General features: G+C 41.2%; 1 protein-coding gene across 2 annotated transcripts in view; it reads right to left on the bottom strand.

The window, feature by feature from the left end:
- Positions 1-332: 332 nt before the first annotated feature.
- The window catches only part of BNIP3L (BCL2 interacting protein 3 like), a 63,092-nt gene continuing 48,672 nt past the window's right edge, over positions 333-14,752 (bottom strand). For both annotated transcript variants that reach the window (XM_063931848.1, XM_063931847.1), the window contains exons 4-6: positions 9,978-10,081; positions 9,558-9,707; positions 333-4,539 (exon numbers count right to left, since the gene is read on the bottom strand). In XM_063931848.1, coding sequence (XP_063787918.1) covers positions 4,491-4,539; positions 9,558-9,707; positions 9,978-10,081 — 303 coding nt within the window. In that variant the 3' untranslated portion in view covers positions 333-4,490. The remainder of the gene's footprint in view (positions 4,540-9,557; positions 9,708-9,977; positions 10,082-14,752) is intronic.

Genomic DNA, 14,752 nt, shown 5'->3' on the forward strand with positions numbered 1-14,752 from the left:
AACTGGGTTCAGATCACAGGTTATACGGTGTGATTGGTGTGGCTGGTATGAGTCTTACCCGGGATTCAAAATCCTTCCTTATTGTGTACGCTCGTCCGGGCACAGTATCCTAACTGAGGCTTGGAGGAGGGTCATAGGGGGAGGAGCCAGTGCACACCAGATAGTCCTGAAGCTTTCTTTAGATGTGCCCAGTCTCCTGCGGAGCCGCTATTCCCCATGGTCCTTACGGAGTCCCCAGCATCCACTACGGACTATGAGAAATAGAATTATCGGTAAGTAAATTCTTATTTTCTACAGCCTCTCCCCTAAAGTGACTAGACACAGAAACACGGTTAAAGTGAGAGCTTTAATGATACAAAATAATTACAGCTACATTTTAGGCATTTCCCTGGAAACTGGGTATAGTTGTGTAAAGGTTAACTTCAATACACACCTCATCACATTGGCTTGTGAGCCCCTGAGGAGTGCACAAAATGGAGACACAGTAAATTTGGGGGCTGAACTAATACATGAAAGCATCCTAGGAGTTCAATGGATGCTACTGAAGCAGTATGTGTTTTCCAGGATGTCAGCCATATTAGTGAAGCCCTCAAAAATGTCTGTCTCCATTATGTGTAGGCAACCGATGCAGTTTAACATATCCAAACACAGTAAGTTGCACTCTAACATGAATTTGTTAAAAAGAGAACGCTGCTAGTTCTAAACCTCAGCTCTCGCTTTCTCCTCACCCCAACTGTGAGTGGTAAATGCTGCACTCTAGGGCTTCGTTCGCCAGAGGCCAGAACATAACAGCAGCCATTTTGATTTGACTCCACTAGTCCTGTAAACATGAGTACAATTTCCTGTGGAATTGTAACACATATGCATTGATAAATATAACACTGGATCATGGACCTACATGTAGAGTGGGTTCCAGCTTTTGTTAAACCAGAGTCTAAATAAAATACAGTGAAAGGGTTACGGTTTCTTGCAACTTTATTTCTAATTGCTGTATTAGTATGAAAGTAAAAATACTATAGAATATTTTGTAGAACCATTTACCTTTATGACAGGGCTGCACCCAAACGCCTTAGCAGTTATAAGGAAGGGAGGTGGTGTTTGGAGGTGGACTGCACCTTGTTTAGTGGTCCACTGCTAAGATCTCCAGATCTCACTACTGGATGATGGTTATTATAATTTTACCAGTCTCCAGTTTAAAATAGAATGGGCCTCAAACAGTATCATTATTAAATTAGGTGTATAATGCTGAAAGGCATGCACAGGAAAACGCATTTATTAACCCATAGTGAGTTATACGCATCTGCCCTCCTAATCATCATCAGTACACACTTGCACCTTCTCTAAACCAAAATGTACACCTCCAAATAGGCTCTGCATAGCCAGTGTTAGCGTGAACCAGCCCTCACTGAACACTGCCTATGCGCCCCCTTACAACCAGTTCTGACTCACTGGTCAGAAGTGTAGGTGTGATGGAAATGAATACCGCTCTGCACCACCTATTTTTGTGTGCTCCCACTGCTGGGCATGTACACTGCAAATTCATGCAAGATATGCTCCGCGTATGTTCAACTCTGCGTCTGTTAAGACTAACATCTTCTCCCCTGGCTGCTGCGCCGGTCGCTACTTATAGTCTACGTATATAGTTCTCGGAACTTGTTTTATTTTATATACAGTGCCTTAAAAGTGTAATCAGTCCATCTTTCTTTAAGAATCTCACATGTGACGTTTGAGATAATGTACTGCACCTCTGGAAATGTCACTTTTCTTATACAATACAAATACTAAAGTAATTATTTCTAAATTTGGAAAGGTTCTGGAATATTTTGACCTTACATGGTAGCTGATACTTTGTAAATCCGTGTCCAAATATTCTAATTTCAAGTACAGAATCTGCAGCAAAATGAAAAACGTTTTGGGGATGAATACTTTTTCAAAGCACCATATAACTAGCACCTAGACAGCACAGGTAGCTTAACAACACTCCACAATGCAGTCAGCCGCAGCAAGGTTTATTGGCGGTCTACGGTCTGTGAATTTATGTAAATGGCCTATAAACTGTTCCCTTGTGTACATTCGTGCAGCCGAATGTGCAGGGACTGAGACGCCCACTTTTAGCTCCTGTGCATGCTGCAGTATCGATTGGTGCATCCTTGCGCGTCATTATCGGTTGCACCATCAAAAGTGTCTCCGTCTGACCACAGCCTCCTACGCTTGTGTCAGTGAACGCAGCCGCTTGCATTGAAAAGCCTCCGACACGTCTATAATGCGCCCACTGAACGGACCATTTTTGCATGCACTACTAGCCACCAGGAACACCATCACTTTCCCGCCACCTTTCTGTGTAACGCATGCGGCGTGTGGGTTTTAGAACGTTTTGCTCATGCACAGTTACAAATAAAGGCTCAACTGCGTGATGTTTTGCTCATGTTATTCTCCAGTCTATGTCAGTGCTAATGTAATCATCTTCAGGCTTGTGTGACAATGTCTGAGTAGGTCTGGTGGTCTTCAAAGCTTATCAGGTGGTTCGCAGTCTCCCTTACATCTTCCATTGATACCTTTATAGTACTTTTATGGGAATTAGCTTGGGAGAGCACTGTCATAATGATAAGATATGATCCTCACAAGGGGATGTCCTAGCATTAAAAGGCTCAGGATATTATAGTAATACAAATTCACATTATACATCAAGACAACAACAGATACATAAAACATACTAAAAAGATGAAATTCACTATTCTCGCATCCTGGAGAGAGGCACATGAGAGACAAGGAAACAGGTTGTGAGAAGACATCAGGGGAATGCTCTGTCCAAGAGCTTACAATGTAAGGAAAAGCCAGTGAGGAACTGTGCAGCCCACGATCTGGAGTCCTGTCCAGGATCCTTTGTCGGAGAAGCGCGGAGCGGGAAAACAAACTGAGGGCCTAATTCAGACCTGATCGTAGCAGCCAATTTGTTAGCAGATGGGCAAAACCATGTGCACTGCAGGGGGGGGCAGATATAACATGTGCAGAGACAGATTTCAATGGGATGTTTTCAAACTGAAATCTAAATTGCAGTGTAAAAATAAAGCAGCCAGTATTTATCCTGCACAGAAACAAAAAAGCCCACCCAAATCTAACTCTCTCTGCACATGTAATATCTGTGTCCCCCCCTCCTGCAGTGCACATGGTTTTACCCAATTGCTAACAAATTTGCTGCTGCGATCAACTCTGAATTACCCCCTGAAACTCATGTTAGGTAAGGAGCAGTGTGTAAACTTATACAGAAAACATCCTGGTTGACAGCAAATGATAGAAGCTGTGCTCTATGTAATCATAATTCAGGTATCCGGTCAGTGGGGACTTGCTAAAGTGCCAGTGGTGTGAAAGGTCCACAAATGCGGTATGTGGACTCTTGCCAACAATCAGAATTTGGGCTTTTTTGGTATTAACAGAAAACACCAGGAAAGCCAACAGTTGGATTTTTTCTTTTAGTTTTGAGCCCCCAAAATGTATTCTAATCTCCACAAAGTAGTGGTGTATATCACTGTATATATATATATATATATATATATATATATATATATATATATATATATATATATATATATATATATATATATATAGATATAGGGCAGGCAGTGTCTGAGTACTACGCTAGCTATGTACTAACCCCAGGGACAGAAGTGTTATTAGAAATGAGATGTTCATAGTCAGTACATTTCACACTACTTTTTGCCTATGTTAGATTTAAGTGTATACAGAGCATCTTATATATGTGTATATCAGTGGGCTAATTATTTTAGTTCAACCTTCCAAAAACATTTTTCCTAAACTATTTTTTAGCATCAAGACTCAAATTCCCACTTTATGAAATATTCTGTGGAAGTCCTGAGATGGAACTAGAAGAGAAAATTCTTAAATCCCTCAGCATTTCTGGAATATAATCCTTATGTCCAAATAGAAGTCAGAGCTGTTCTTGTGATAGACCTCTAGACCTTGTATGAGCCACAGGCTGGGCAGGGTGCATGACTGGGCAACGCTTCGGTTGATGAAGGTATCTTTGGGCTTTCTCTGCAGAAGGTGACAGGGCCATCAAGTTGACGGTCATAGATCTGGAGCTACTGCTGTTTGCACAGGTCACCTGCCCTGGTGTTCTTCATTGCTTATATGGGTTATCCCACAGTGAGAGCACTGCTGGCCTCAGACAGACAACAAGAGTGAGAATGTTGCTGGACACCTTCAGACAATGGACTCAACCATTCCAGGACACGCTGTGCTTCTGACTCTGAAGAGAAGTATTGTACTCTGCTTGGTGAGTAAGGTTCCTCACATTGGGGATTACTGCTTTAAACCCACGAGATGGCTAGAAAGGGCTTCCAGGTTTGAAAGATGGGTGAAGGGAAGAGGGTGCTTTGAATCATGCTTAACGTGGTGCAAAGTTCAAATGCACAAATGTGACAGGAACACACCTTCACAGGGTCATGGGTTCAATTCCAGATCATGCTCCATCAATAGGAACTGGTTGATGGGAGGGTCAGTCTTTTCCCAATGTAGATGCTGAAATGACATAAACATTCGGTGATACATTAGAAAGGAACAAACAAATATTTATAGGTCTGTTAAGAGTTATTCGACACCAAATCAACACAGGGTTTCAAACGAACCATTTCAGGATTGTAATGAAATTTGGTATATTAATTCATGCCTTGGGTGTGAAGAAAACTTTAAAATCTTAAGCTGATATGTACACTGGATTTGAAGTTAAATACCTTGAACCAAAAAATGTGCTTGAGTATCCCATTTCCAAATATTCCAAAATACAGAATATTCCGAAATACAGATTTTTTTGAGAGTGAGATAGTGAACCCTTTGTTTTCTTTTGATGGCTTAATGTACACACACTTTGTTTAATACACAAAGTTATAAAATATATTGTAGTAAATTACCTTCAGGCTGTGTGTATAAGGTGTATATGAAACATAAATGAATTGTGTGAATGTACACACACTTTGTTAATGCACAAAGTTATTAAAAATATTGGCTAAGGTCTAGAGGTCTATCACAAGAGCAGCTCTGACCTTCAGGCTGTGTGTATACGGTGTATATAAAACATAAATGTATTCTGTGCTTAGACTTAGGTCCCATCACCATGATATCTCACTACGGTATGCAATTATTCCAAAATACGGAAAAATCCGATATCCAAAATACTTCTGGTCCCAAACATTTTGGATGAGGGATACTCAATCTGTATTAACGTTTTTTAAATTGCTTTTGCAGCTCAGATAGTTGAGCTACAGAGTTGGTCAAGGTCTCATTTTAAACAGCTTTTTTGGGGCTTTCATATAACACAGAAGTATGTTTCAATAAAAATGAAAAATGTAAAATTGCCAAAGCGGATACTGTGGCAGCAGCTACAGATTCCCAATCACTAAGCAGCATACCTCCAGATTATTATTATAGTTTATTTATTTGGCACCATAAGGGTTCCGCACCGCACAATTACAGAGTACATAAACAAATAAAACAGGAAAACAGCAACTTAAAGTGTGTACACACGGTGAGATATTTTATTTCGATTTTGACTATATAGTCAAAATCTCAAGAAAAGTTAGTGCAGATCGCAAGGTGAAAGTCACCTTGCGATCCTGATTCTATCCCGATGTGCGGTCCCGCCAGGTCGGCATCGCAAGAAAAGATAGACTGGGCAGGCAAGTCAATCCTTGCTAGATCGGTGTACTATCTAGTTCATCTCACGCGTCAATTACATCTCACACAAGCCAAAATCATAAGCACACATAGTACATATCTCAAGAAAAGTTAGTCAAAATCCGTGGTGCTGGGCTCAGGGGAGGTCAAGGGAAATCGCAAAGTGAAAATCGGCCATAGCAAGGATCTCACCGTGTGTACACACCTTTACAGTTGAGAACAATATAGGACAAGTACAGGGTAAATAAACATAGCTACATCAGCAGATGACACTGAAATAAGTATCAGGGGGCAGAAGATCGCGGGATTTGGTGCAGTTGAAGATTATTAAAGTAAGAAAAGAATAAGCAAATGAGGGAAGAGGGATGGTGCCAACGGGTGGTCTTCAGTTTGCCGGCTGTCGGGATCCCAGCGCACAGTATACCGGCGCCGGAATCCCGACACCTTTTCTCCCTCTTGGGGGTCCACGACCCCCCTGGAGGGAGAATAGATAGCGTGGCGCGCTGCCAGCAACGTGGCGAGCGCAGCGAGCCCGCAAGGGGCTCATTTGCGCTCGCCCAGCTGTCGGTATGCCGAGTGTTTATGTGCGTGCGTGTACCTGTGGTAGGGAATATAGACTGTAAGCGCTACTGGGGCAGGGACTTACTAAATAATTGTTAGTAAACTACTCTCCCACAATTATTGCTCAGTTTAGCCTCATTTATAGATTTAAATAATCATGAGTGTGAAGGCTCATCAGAACTACATTGCTGGGAGCTTCTCCTCCCAAGAACAACGTGGAAGCACTAACATATCCTTAATGATAAGAATCATTTATTATTTATTTATTAAAAGATTCTCATACAGTGCAGCAAATTCAGTTGCGCTTTACAACTGGAAACAACAATGATAAACCAAAACTGAGTAATGATAGACAGTCAGTGCTAGCAAGCTTACAATCTATAGGGAAATAGGCACTGATACACAAGGATAGGTGCTATCTATTGCATAATGGTCCAGCCAGATTGCAAGGGATTCTTGGCAGACTGTATGATATGGTTACACAGCAATGTTGGCCTGGGGTCAGGAGGATGTGAGAGTGAATAGAGAAAATATGTGAGGACTGTACAGTGAGGATGTAATTGGTTAGGAAAGTTTCTGAAGGTTATGTTGGCGGTTCCGGAATGTGGTAAGCATTTCTGAAGAGGTGAGTTTTCATGGAACGCTTGCAGGTTTGGAGACTAGAGGAAAGTCTCATTGTGCGTGAGAGGGCATTCCACAGAGTGAGTGCAGCCCAAAGAAAGTCCTGCAATGGTGAATGGGAGCGAATAATGAGTGTGGATGAGAGATGCAGATCTTGTGAAGAGCGGAGTGGTCGGGTTGGGAGATATTTTGAGATGTGCCATTGGTGTTGTTGGGTTAATAGCCTTGTGTGTGAGTAAAAGTGTTTTATATTGAATAGGGTAGAATACAGGTAACCAGAGCAGATCTGCAGACAATGAACGTCCAGCAAGGAAGATTAGCCTCACAGCTGCATTCAGAATGGATTGTAGCGATGAAAGTCTGTATTTGGTAAGACCACTACAAATACTATTGCAATGGATAGTATGGATTACAGTTTTTGCAGTGTCTTGTGTAAGATATGGTCGTACTGTGGATAATAATAACCCCTTAAAAAATGCACCTTGTCCAACACTCTTAAGAACTCGTTACACAGGTGCACAGTGCACCCACTCTTTAATTGACAATGAATGTCCTCAAATCACCCAATGTCTCCCAACAGATGAGGCAAACCAGCTACAATGCAAACGCCATCTTACGCTGTAAGTCTATGCACTTTCACAGACGCCTTGGTGGAAATGCACAAGCCGAGATGCAAAAGATAACCAAAGCTGATTCTGTGCTGCGTCTTAATCTGTAATGCTCAGCAGCATTTCAATGAAGTAAATGTGGCAAGCAGTCCAGGTTGGTTTGCCTTGTAAACGATCGTCGCTTTAAAAATACAGGCATACTGGCAGAACCCACCAACACAGCCTGCACATTGCAGGCTATTACATATTTGCTAAGGACTGCTTGCTACATTTACATCATTTAAATGCTGCTGTACATTACAGATTAAGACTTCATCTAGTGTAACATGCAGAAAAGCCCGAAGCTCTGAAAGGCAACACGAGCCGTAATGCCTGGGTGACAAGAACTCTGAATAACGGCTGCTTTATTCCTGTAGCTCAAAAACACTGAAGAGACAAAGTTATATATGAATAGATAATAATTTAGTAATAGTATAAATGATAATAATGGACAATGCTTCAGGCCACCCAGCATGGATATATATTTTTCATCAGACTGTAAATATTGTCTTTCACTCGGGACGTACCTAGCCAGAAATGGGAGTTGGAAGTGGGCAGGTGCTTCCCCCGGCACTCTGATGTACAGTTATCTACTCTAGTAGGTCCCCTTTCCACTATCTGATATACCCCCATACCTGTAATGTCTTATATTTATGCTTATATTGTGCCTGAGATGTGCACCCCTCTCCATCTGTAATGGTATTTGCCTCTGAGGTTATTCCTTTTATTTTTTACATGTGAAACGTTTGTGTGTATGTATTATGCTGCCATGTTATTATATTCATTAGTATTTGTTATATGTTTCTCGAATGTTTACAAACACACACACAGACATAAATGTTTATTATTTTTTACTTATTATTTGTTTTTGAAAAGCAAGAACAACTACTAATTTCTAAAAATAAAAACACTGTCTTTCAACAAGAGCCACAATTTCAAAGCTTCAGCCCATTGACCAATGGTGGACATTGTCACGTCATGTTTTATAACAGTGGCTCCAATGACATACCAATAGACTATCCATCCACTGCAGGATATAGGTTTAAGGGATGAAACATCAAAACTTCTTACATCTTCTACTGGACAACCATTCACCACCTCAGCATCTGCAGGCCAACCACCCAACACCTTGGTATCTGCAGTCCAACCACCCAACACCTTGGTACCTGCAGGCCAACAATCTACTACCTCGGCACCTGCAGATCAACCATCCACCACCTCAGCATCTGCAGGCCAACCATTTATTTATTAACAGTTTCTTATATAGCGCTGCATATTACGTTGAGCTTTACAGTTAGAAAAACAGTAATAGAACAAAACTGGGTAAACACAGACAGACACCACCTCGGCACCTGCAGGCCAACCATCCACCACCTGGACACCTGCAGGCCAACCATCCACCACCTCGACACCTGCAGGCCAACCATCCACCACCTCGACACCTGCAGGCCAACCATCCGCCACCTCGACACCTGCAGGCCAATTTATCAACCACCTCAGCACCTGAGGGCAAACCATCCACCAACCTAGCACATGCAAATCAATCATTCACCACCCCAATGCGTGCAGGCCAACCATCCACCACCTCAGTGCCTGCAGGTTAGCTTTCCACAATTTCAACACCAGTAGAAAAAAAACATCCACCAGCTAAGCACTTGCAGGCCGACCTTCCCTTACTTCAATGCCTGCAGGCCAACTTTCCAAAAAACATCTGAAAAAGCATCAGTACCCTTTAACTACCACTAGAGGTCTTAAGAGAGTTCATTATGAACTAATGAATTCAGTGCAAGACGTAAACATCCGTGATAATAATGACTGTACACAGCTCTGCGGGCAATACCATTACACAGAACAGTGAGTGAGAAATCCCAGACTGTCACTACGTGGGGCACCTGATCTACCAAATGACGGGAGCACAGATTTAAAATCATCCATTTTAGGGTCCTGAGAGTGAAGAATACACTAGCATGTGAATTACATAGGTAAATCCGTGTCTCAAATGAGGCAATTAGCGTTGGTTGTCCGGCAGTCACTTACCCCAGGCCCAGAGCCAGAACATGGGAGATGAATAGAGAAGGGATGAAGACCTTCAGGAATTCTGCAGAGAAAATGCCTCCTTTCTTCATGGCTCCCGTCTTCCTCATGCTCAAAGATACAGACCGCTTGGGGTGGCGGAAATGAAACTCCCTGGGGATAAAGAGGGAACAAAAATAGGAGGTCACTACAAAAGGCCTGCAAAGTAACAGTGCGTGAGGAGCTCTATACAACAGTCCATTCTCAGCAACAATTATATTGCTCAGGGGACCCATGCCATCATCACACTGTAAACGTGCCGCACAGTGCAGCTATGGTGTGTTCTTACAGAAGCATAAAGGACTGAGACTCAGCTACAGAGAGACTACACAGATATGTCACACATATTAGTCATTAAGTCATCAGCCAATGAGAACATCTTACTTAGGGGGGATATTTTCGGGTCTACTCGACCAGTCAGATACCCAGTCTGCACTTTTCTTCAATGCTTCCTCATCCTTCTCTACAACTCCATCTTCCTCTTCTGACTGAAAGAAACATATAGCGGAGGTTAGTTTCAGCTGACAAGATGCAAAATAGAAACCTGTATTAGAACTCTGTTAGGCATGCTTTCATGTAGTCTGCCATATGGCCACCACGTGCGTGCCGGCTGAGGTGCCTGGAATAAAATCCATTTTGGTTACAAAAACATCACTCTGGGCAGGTCAGTAAAAATATGACATTGTAACCACTAACTAGACAAGCCCAGCATGGCACTGGCAAGCAGACCATGTACCCAGTGTGTGTACACATGTACAGTGCATCCAGTGTAACTCGTGTAAATCAGATAGACAGGGAAGATCTATTACATTATAAACAAGATACCTCCAAATTCAATCAGGATCTACCACATTTTTTCTCCCAATACAATAATTCTTCCTCAAAAATTAAGAATATCATTTCTAGTAATTTCTCCATTTTACTAACTGATCCAATTTTAAAAACAGAAATTGGTGAAAAACCTTCCATCATCTTTAAACGCTCTGCTAGTCTGCAACAACAACTTGCCCCCAGTTTTTTTGTAGACAAAAGAACAACGAGTCAATCAAATACCTCTCTGAATGTCTCACAATGGTTAACTAAGACGAAGGGGTGCTTTAAATGCGGCTCCAATCAGTGTATAACTTGCAACTTCATACAGAATAAAATTAAAACCTTTTCTTCAACAGATAACATTTGCTTTAGTATCAATTCCTATATCAATTGTAATAGCGATTTTGTTATATATCTATTAACCTGTAGTTGTCAACTTATGTATGTGGGGCGTACAACCCGAAAATTAAAAATCAGATTTTTGGAGCATAGGCGTAACATACTTAAGGGACATCTCTTGCATAGTGTGTCTAGACACTTTGCCGAATATCATCACAAAAATCCACAGGATATTATTCTCATGGGGATAGAAGTCATTCCATCTACCCCAAGAGGAGGTGATAGGTACAGGAAGCTCTGCCAGCGTGAAAATTTTTGGATCCATAAATTGAGGACTCTTGTCCCCAATGGTCTGAATGAGACTATAGAATTCAACCCCTAAGGTCTGAATAGATATAAATATAGATAGGGGCCATATTGCTCCTGTCTTAAATACACGATTAATTTATAATATTTCATTTTTAATGTATTTCATTTAGCAAGGCATAAATATAAACAACAATGTTAGACTAATAATACAACACTCAATTTTATCCTATGGTCTCACCACCTCTTTTTCTTCTTAGATCATTACTCATCTTCTTTTTTGTATTTTCTAATTTTATGGATACATATATAAATATAATACAATTTAATTATGGGGAAATAATTAATCCACCATTAGGAAAATTAAGATATTAGGAGCATACAAATAAAATAAAATTAATAATAAAAATCAATTTATATTGGGGTAGGTAATTACCTGGTAATTTAGGTAAAATAAACTTTTTTGGTCTCACTACAATTTTCTGCTATTTAAAATTTATATATATTTTTTACTCTTATTCTCTATTTTAGAAATCATTAATATAGATCATATAAAAGCAACTGGAGGGGAATAATATAACCTACCATCGGTATATATAGGATATCTATTTAAAATTATTTTGTCATATTGTAGCTACCTATGTTACTATTATAAACATCTAAGGATACTATAGGTCCCATAATATATAACTGCAGCAATCAATTACTGTTGCATCTGTCATTCGACCTTTTCAGCTGTTTTCAGTTTTCACATCTAACTGGTATGTGGTTGTAAAACATAACATATATTCTGTCCCGTTTTCTTTTATATTTCTTTTACTGTCTAATTACTCAATTATAGTATCATTTTTATTACAAAAGGTATCAAAAAAAATATATTATTTTGAGTTTCTATATTATGGAGAGCTGACTATAAACTTTTCTTTTATTAATTATCTATGTATGATATATTACTATCACCTGATTCTAATTATTCGATCACCATAAAAGTAAAGAGACATCAAGGAGGAGATATTCCTTTGAAAAAGTCACGTGATCGTGACGAAACGCGTTAGGCTCCTCCCAATATCGCTGACTGCTGACCCATTCTTGCTGTGGCTGCACACCACGGTTCACGGATCACCCCGGCCAGCGCTTCTCATCAAGCGCCTCATCTCGCTGCTGGCGGCGGCTGCCGCATATGGACATTACAGCTGCAGAGAGAGAATCTCTACCACTCTACCTGGAAGCCTAAGCCGATACCTATGCACATCGGGTATAACAGCCTGTTGGTAGCATTTAACGGCGTGGAACGGCTCACTCCCTCTTGCACATTGGTGGGCATAATAAAGGATCTGCACCAGCCCACGGGAGACTCCAGGAATCAGTCTCTCATCCAGAGACACTTGAAAGCGTATACAAACAGTCCCGTCTGGATTAATTTGCTACAGCTGCTTTTTCTTATACAAAAAAGGGCCTCAGTGGATCGCACCGGGGACGCCCGGTTCTGACAACCCAGGAGAGGTAATTCGTTCATTTACTAAATTAAATAACTCATTGCCGGGACTCTCCATATATCTCTAAGTACATGCTGCCTCTGTACTTATAGAGAACGTGCAGCCATAATTTGTTGTGAACATTTACTTTTCAGTAACTAATGACTTGATTGTTACACACTTGTCTATTTAATTTTTCATCTCTCATGAGATTATTGATTATTTAAACATCGTCATCTGTTACATAGTATTTTAGGGTCAGCTCAGAGTATTCTTATACTTATTATCTTTTAAGATATTGTATTTACACTATATTGTTACTTATTATCTTTTAAGATATCATACTTACATCATATTGGTATTTTAAATAAAATATTTTTATTTTTTGTTCATGGATTTGTCAGCTCTCCATTTATAGGATTATTTATACATTGTTTATTAGCATCATAAGCGCAGCCAATCTTTCTTCTTTGGCCTTTAGCAATTATTAAAGCATATACACAGTGCTTTATTGGCAGCGCTCTTGATGCTATTATCAAACTTTAAATTATTTCTGATTAGGCGCTTTTAGCAGATTTTGTTTAGTTTTATGCTTTCATGTAGTCTGCCATATGGCCACCACGTGCGTGCCGGCTGAGGTGCCTGGAATAAAATCCATTTTGGTTACAAAAACATCACTCTGGGCAGGTCAGTAAAAATATGACATTGTAACCACTAACTAGACAAGCCCAGCATGGCACTGGCAAGCAGACCATGTACCCAGTGTGTGTACACATGTACAGTGCATCCAGTGTATGTGTGTACAGGGCATCCAGTGCACTGCATCCAATGTATATATGTATGGAGCATCCAGAGTATATATGCGCATTGCACCCAATGTATATGTGTACAGTAAATCCAGTGTACATATGTACAGGTGTACAGTGTATTCTGTGTTTATGTGTACGCTGCATTCAGTCTACAGCAGTGGTTCCTAAACTAAGTCCTCAGGACCCCACACAGCTGACGACTTGCAGGTCACCTAGCAGGAGCACAGGTGTACTCATTACACATTTTAAAACATGCACCAGTGGAGCTATTTAGTTCACTATCGATTCTGTGAGGAGACCTGGAAAATGTGACGTTATTGGGGTTGGGGATGGAATCCCGGCAGCCGGGATCCCGGAAGCCAGAATGCTGGCAGCGGGGCGAGCACTTGAAAGCCCCTTCACAGCAATGTGGGCTCGGTGGCTCGCCACAGGTTCTATTCCCACTGTATGGGTGTCGTGGACACCCACGAGTGGGAATAGCCCTGGCGCAGCTGTTGGCATTCCCAGCGGCCAGGATCCCGACCACCGGAATATTAATTACATCCCATTTGGGGTCCTGAGGTCCGAGTTTGAGAACCTGTGGTCTACAGTATATGTGTGCCGTGCATCCAGTATATATTTATATGGTGAATGCAATGTACAGTATATCCAGTATCTATTTATAAGGTGCATTCAGTGTATAGTATATGTGTACAGTGCATCCAGTATATGAAATGAATAGACGTCCAGCAGAGCTATCGCAACTCATTCGCAATGGTCTACACATTCGCAGCCTATACGCAAGAACAAGAAACATCGGGTTTAAGGGTAGCCCTATGAATACGCAGACTGGACACGGCATTAGCGATGCTGGCGCCATGTTTCTGTACGTTAGAGCTCGCAGCTGACGGTAGATACACACCCCTAAAACGGCCATGACAAGCAAGCGATTCTCCAACCAGTCACTTCCTCTCAATCATTTTGCCATGAAATCCTCATTGGGCATTGCCTCTTACACAGGCCCACTATGCTTTACACAGCAAAACATTGAGGATTGCATAATAATTGTATACTTTACTCATGTTATCCAATTCCATCTAATCAGTATCACCTATTAGAGGACATGGTCAGAAAAAGTCAGGTCCATAGTAGGTGGGTGTCCTCACTCTACCAAACTCCTTTTTCTAATTATCAACTTCGCTGCGCCTCCATCACAGCCACTGTCAGTAATGATCACCCCATAATCTGTGTATTTAAAAGAGCTTCACACTTAATGCCAGGAAATATCAGCTCCTGGCATGTAACATGTGGGGTGCTGAAAATTCACAATCTCTTCAGAGTCTCTGACCTAGCCTCTGACATCATCCATGCAGTGTGGCCCTGTGTGCAGGGTGGTGGGACGTCACACTCATATTCCCTGTGTACAGGGTGGTGGGAC

This window comes from Pseudophryne corroboree, chromosome 6 (assembly GCF_028390025.1).
Source record: "Pseudophryne corroboree isolate aPseCor3 chromosome 6, aPseCor3.hap2, whole genome shotgun sequence".
Taxonomy (NCBI): domain Eukaryota; kingdom Metazoa; phylum Chordata; class Amphibia; order Anura; family Myobatrachidae; genus Pseudophryne; species Pseudophryne corroboree.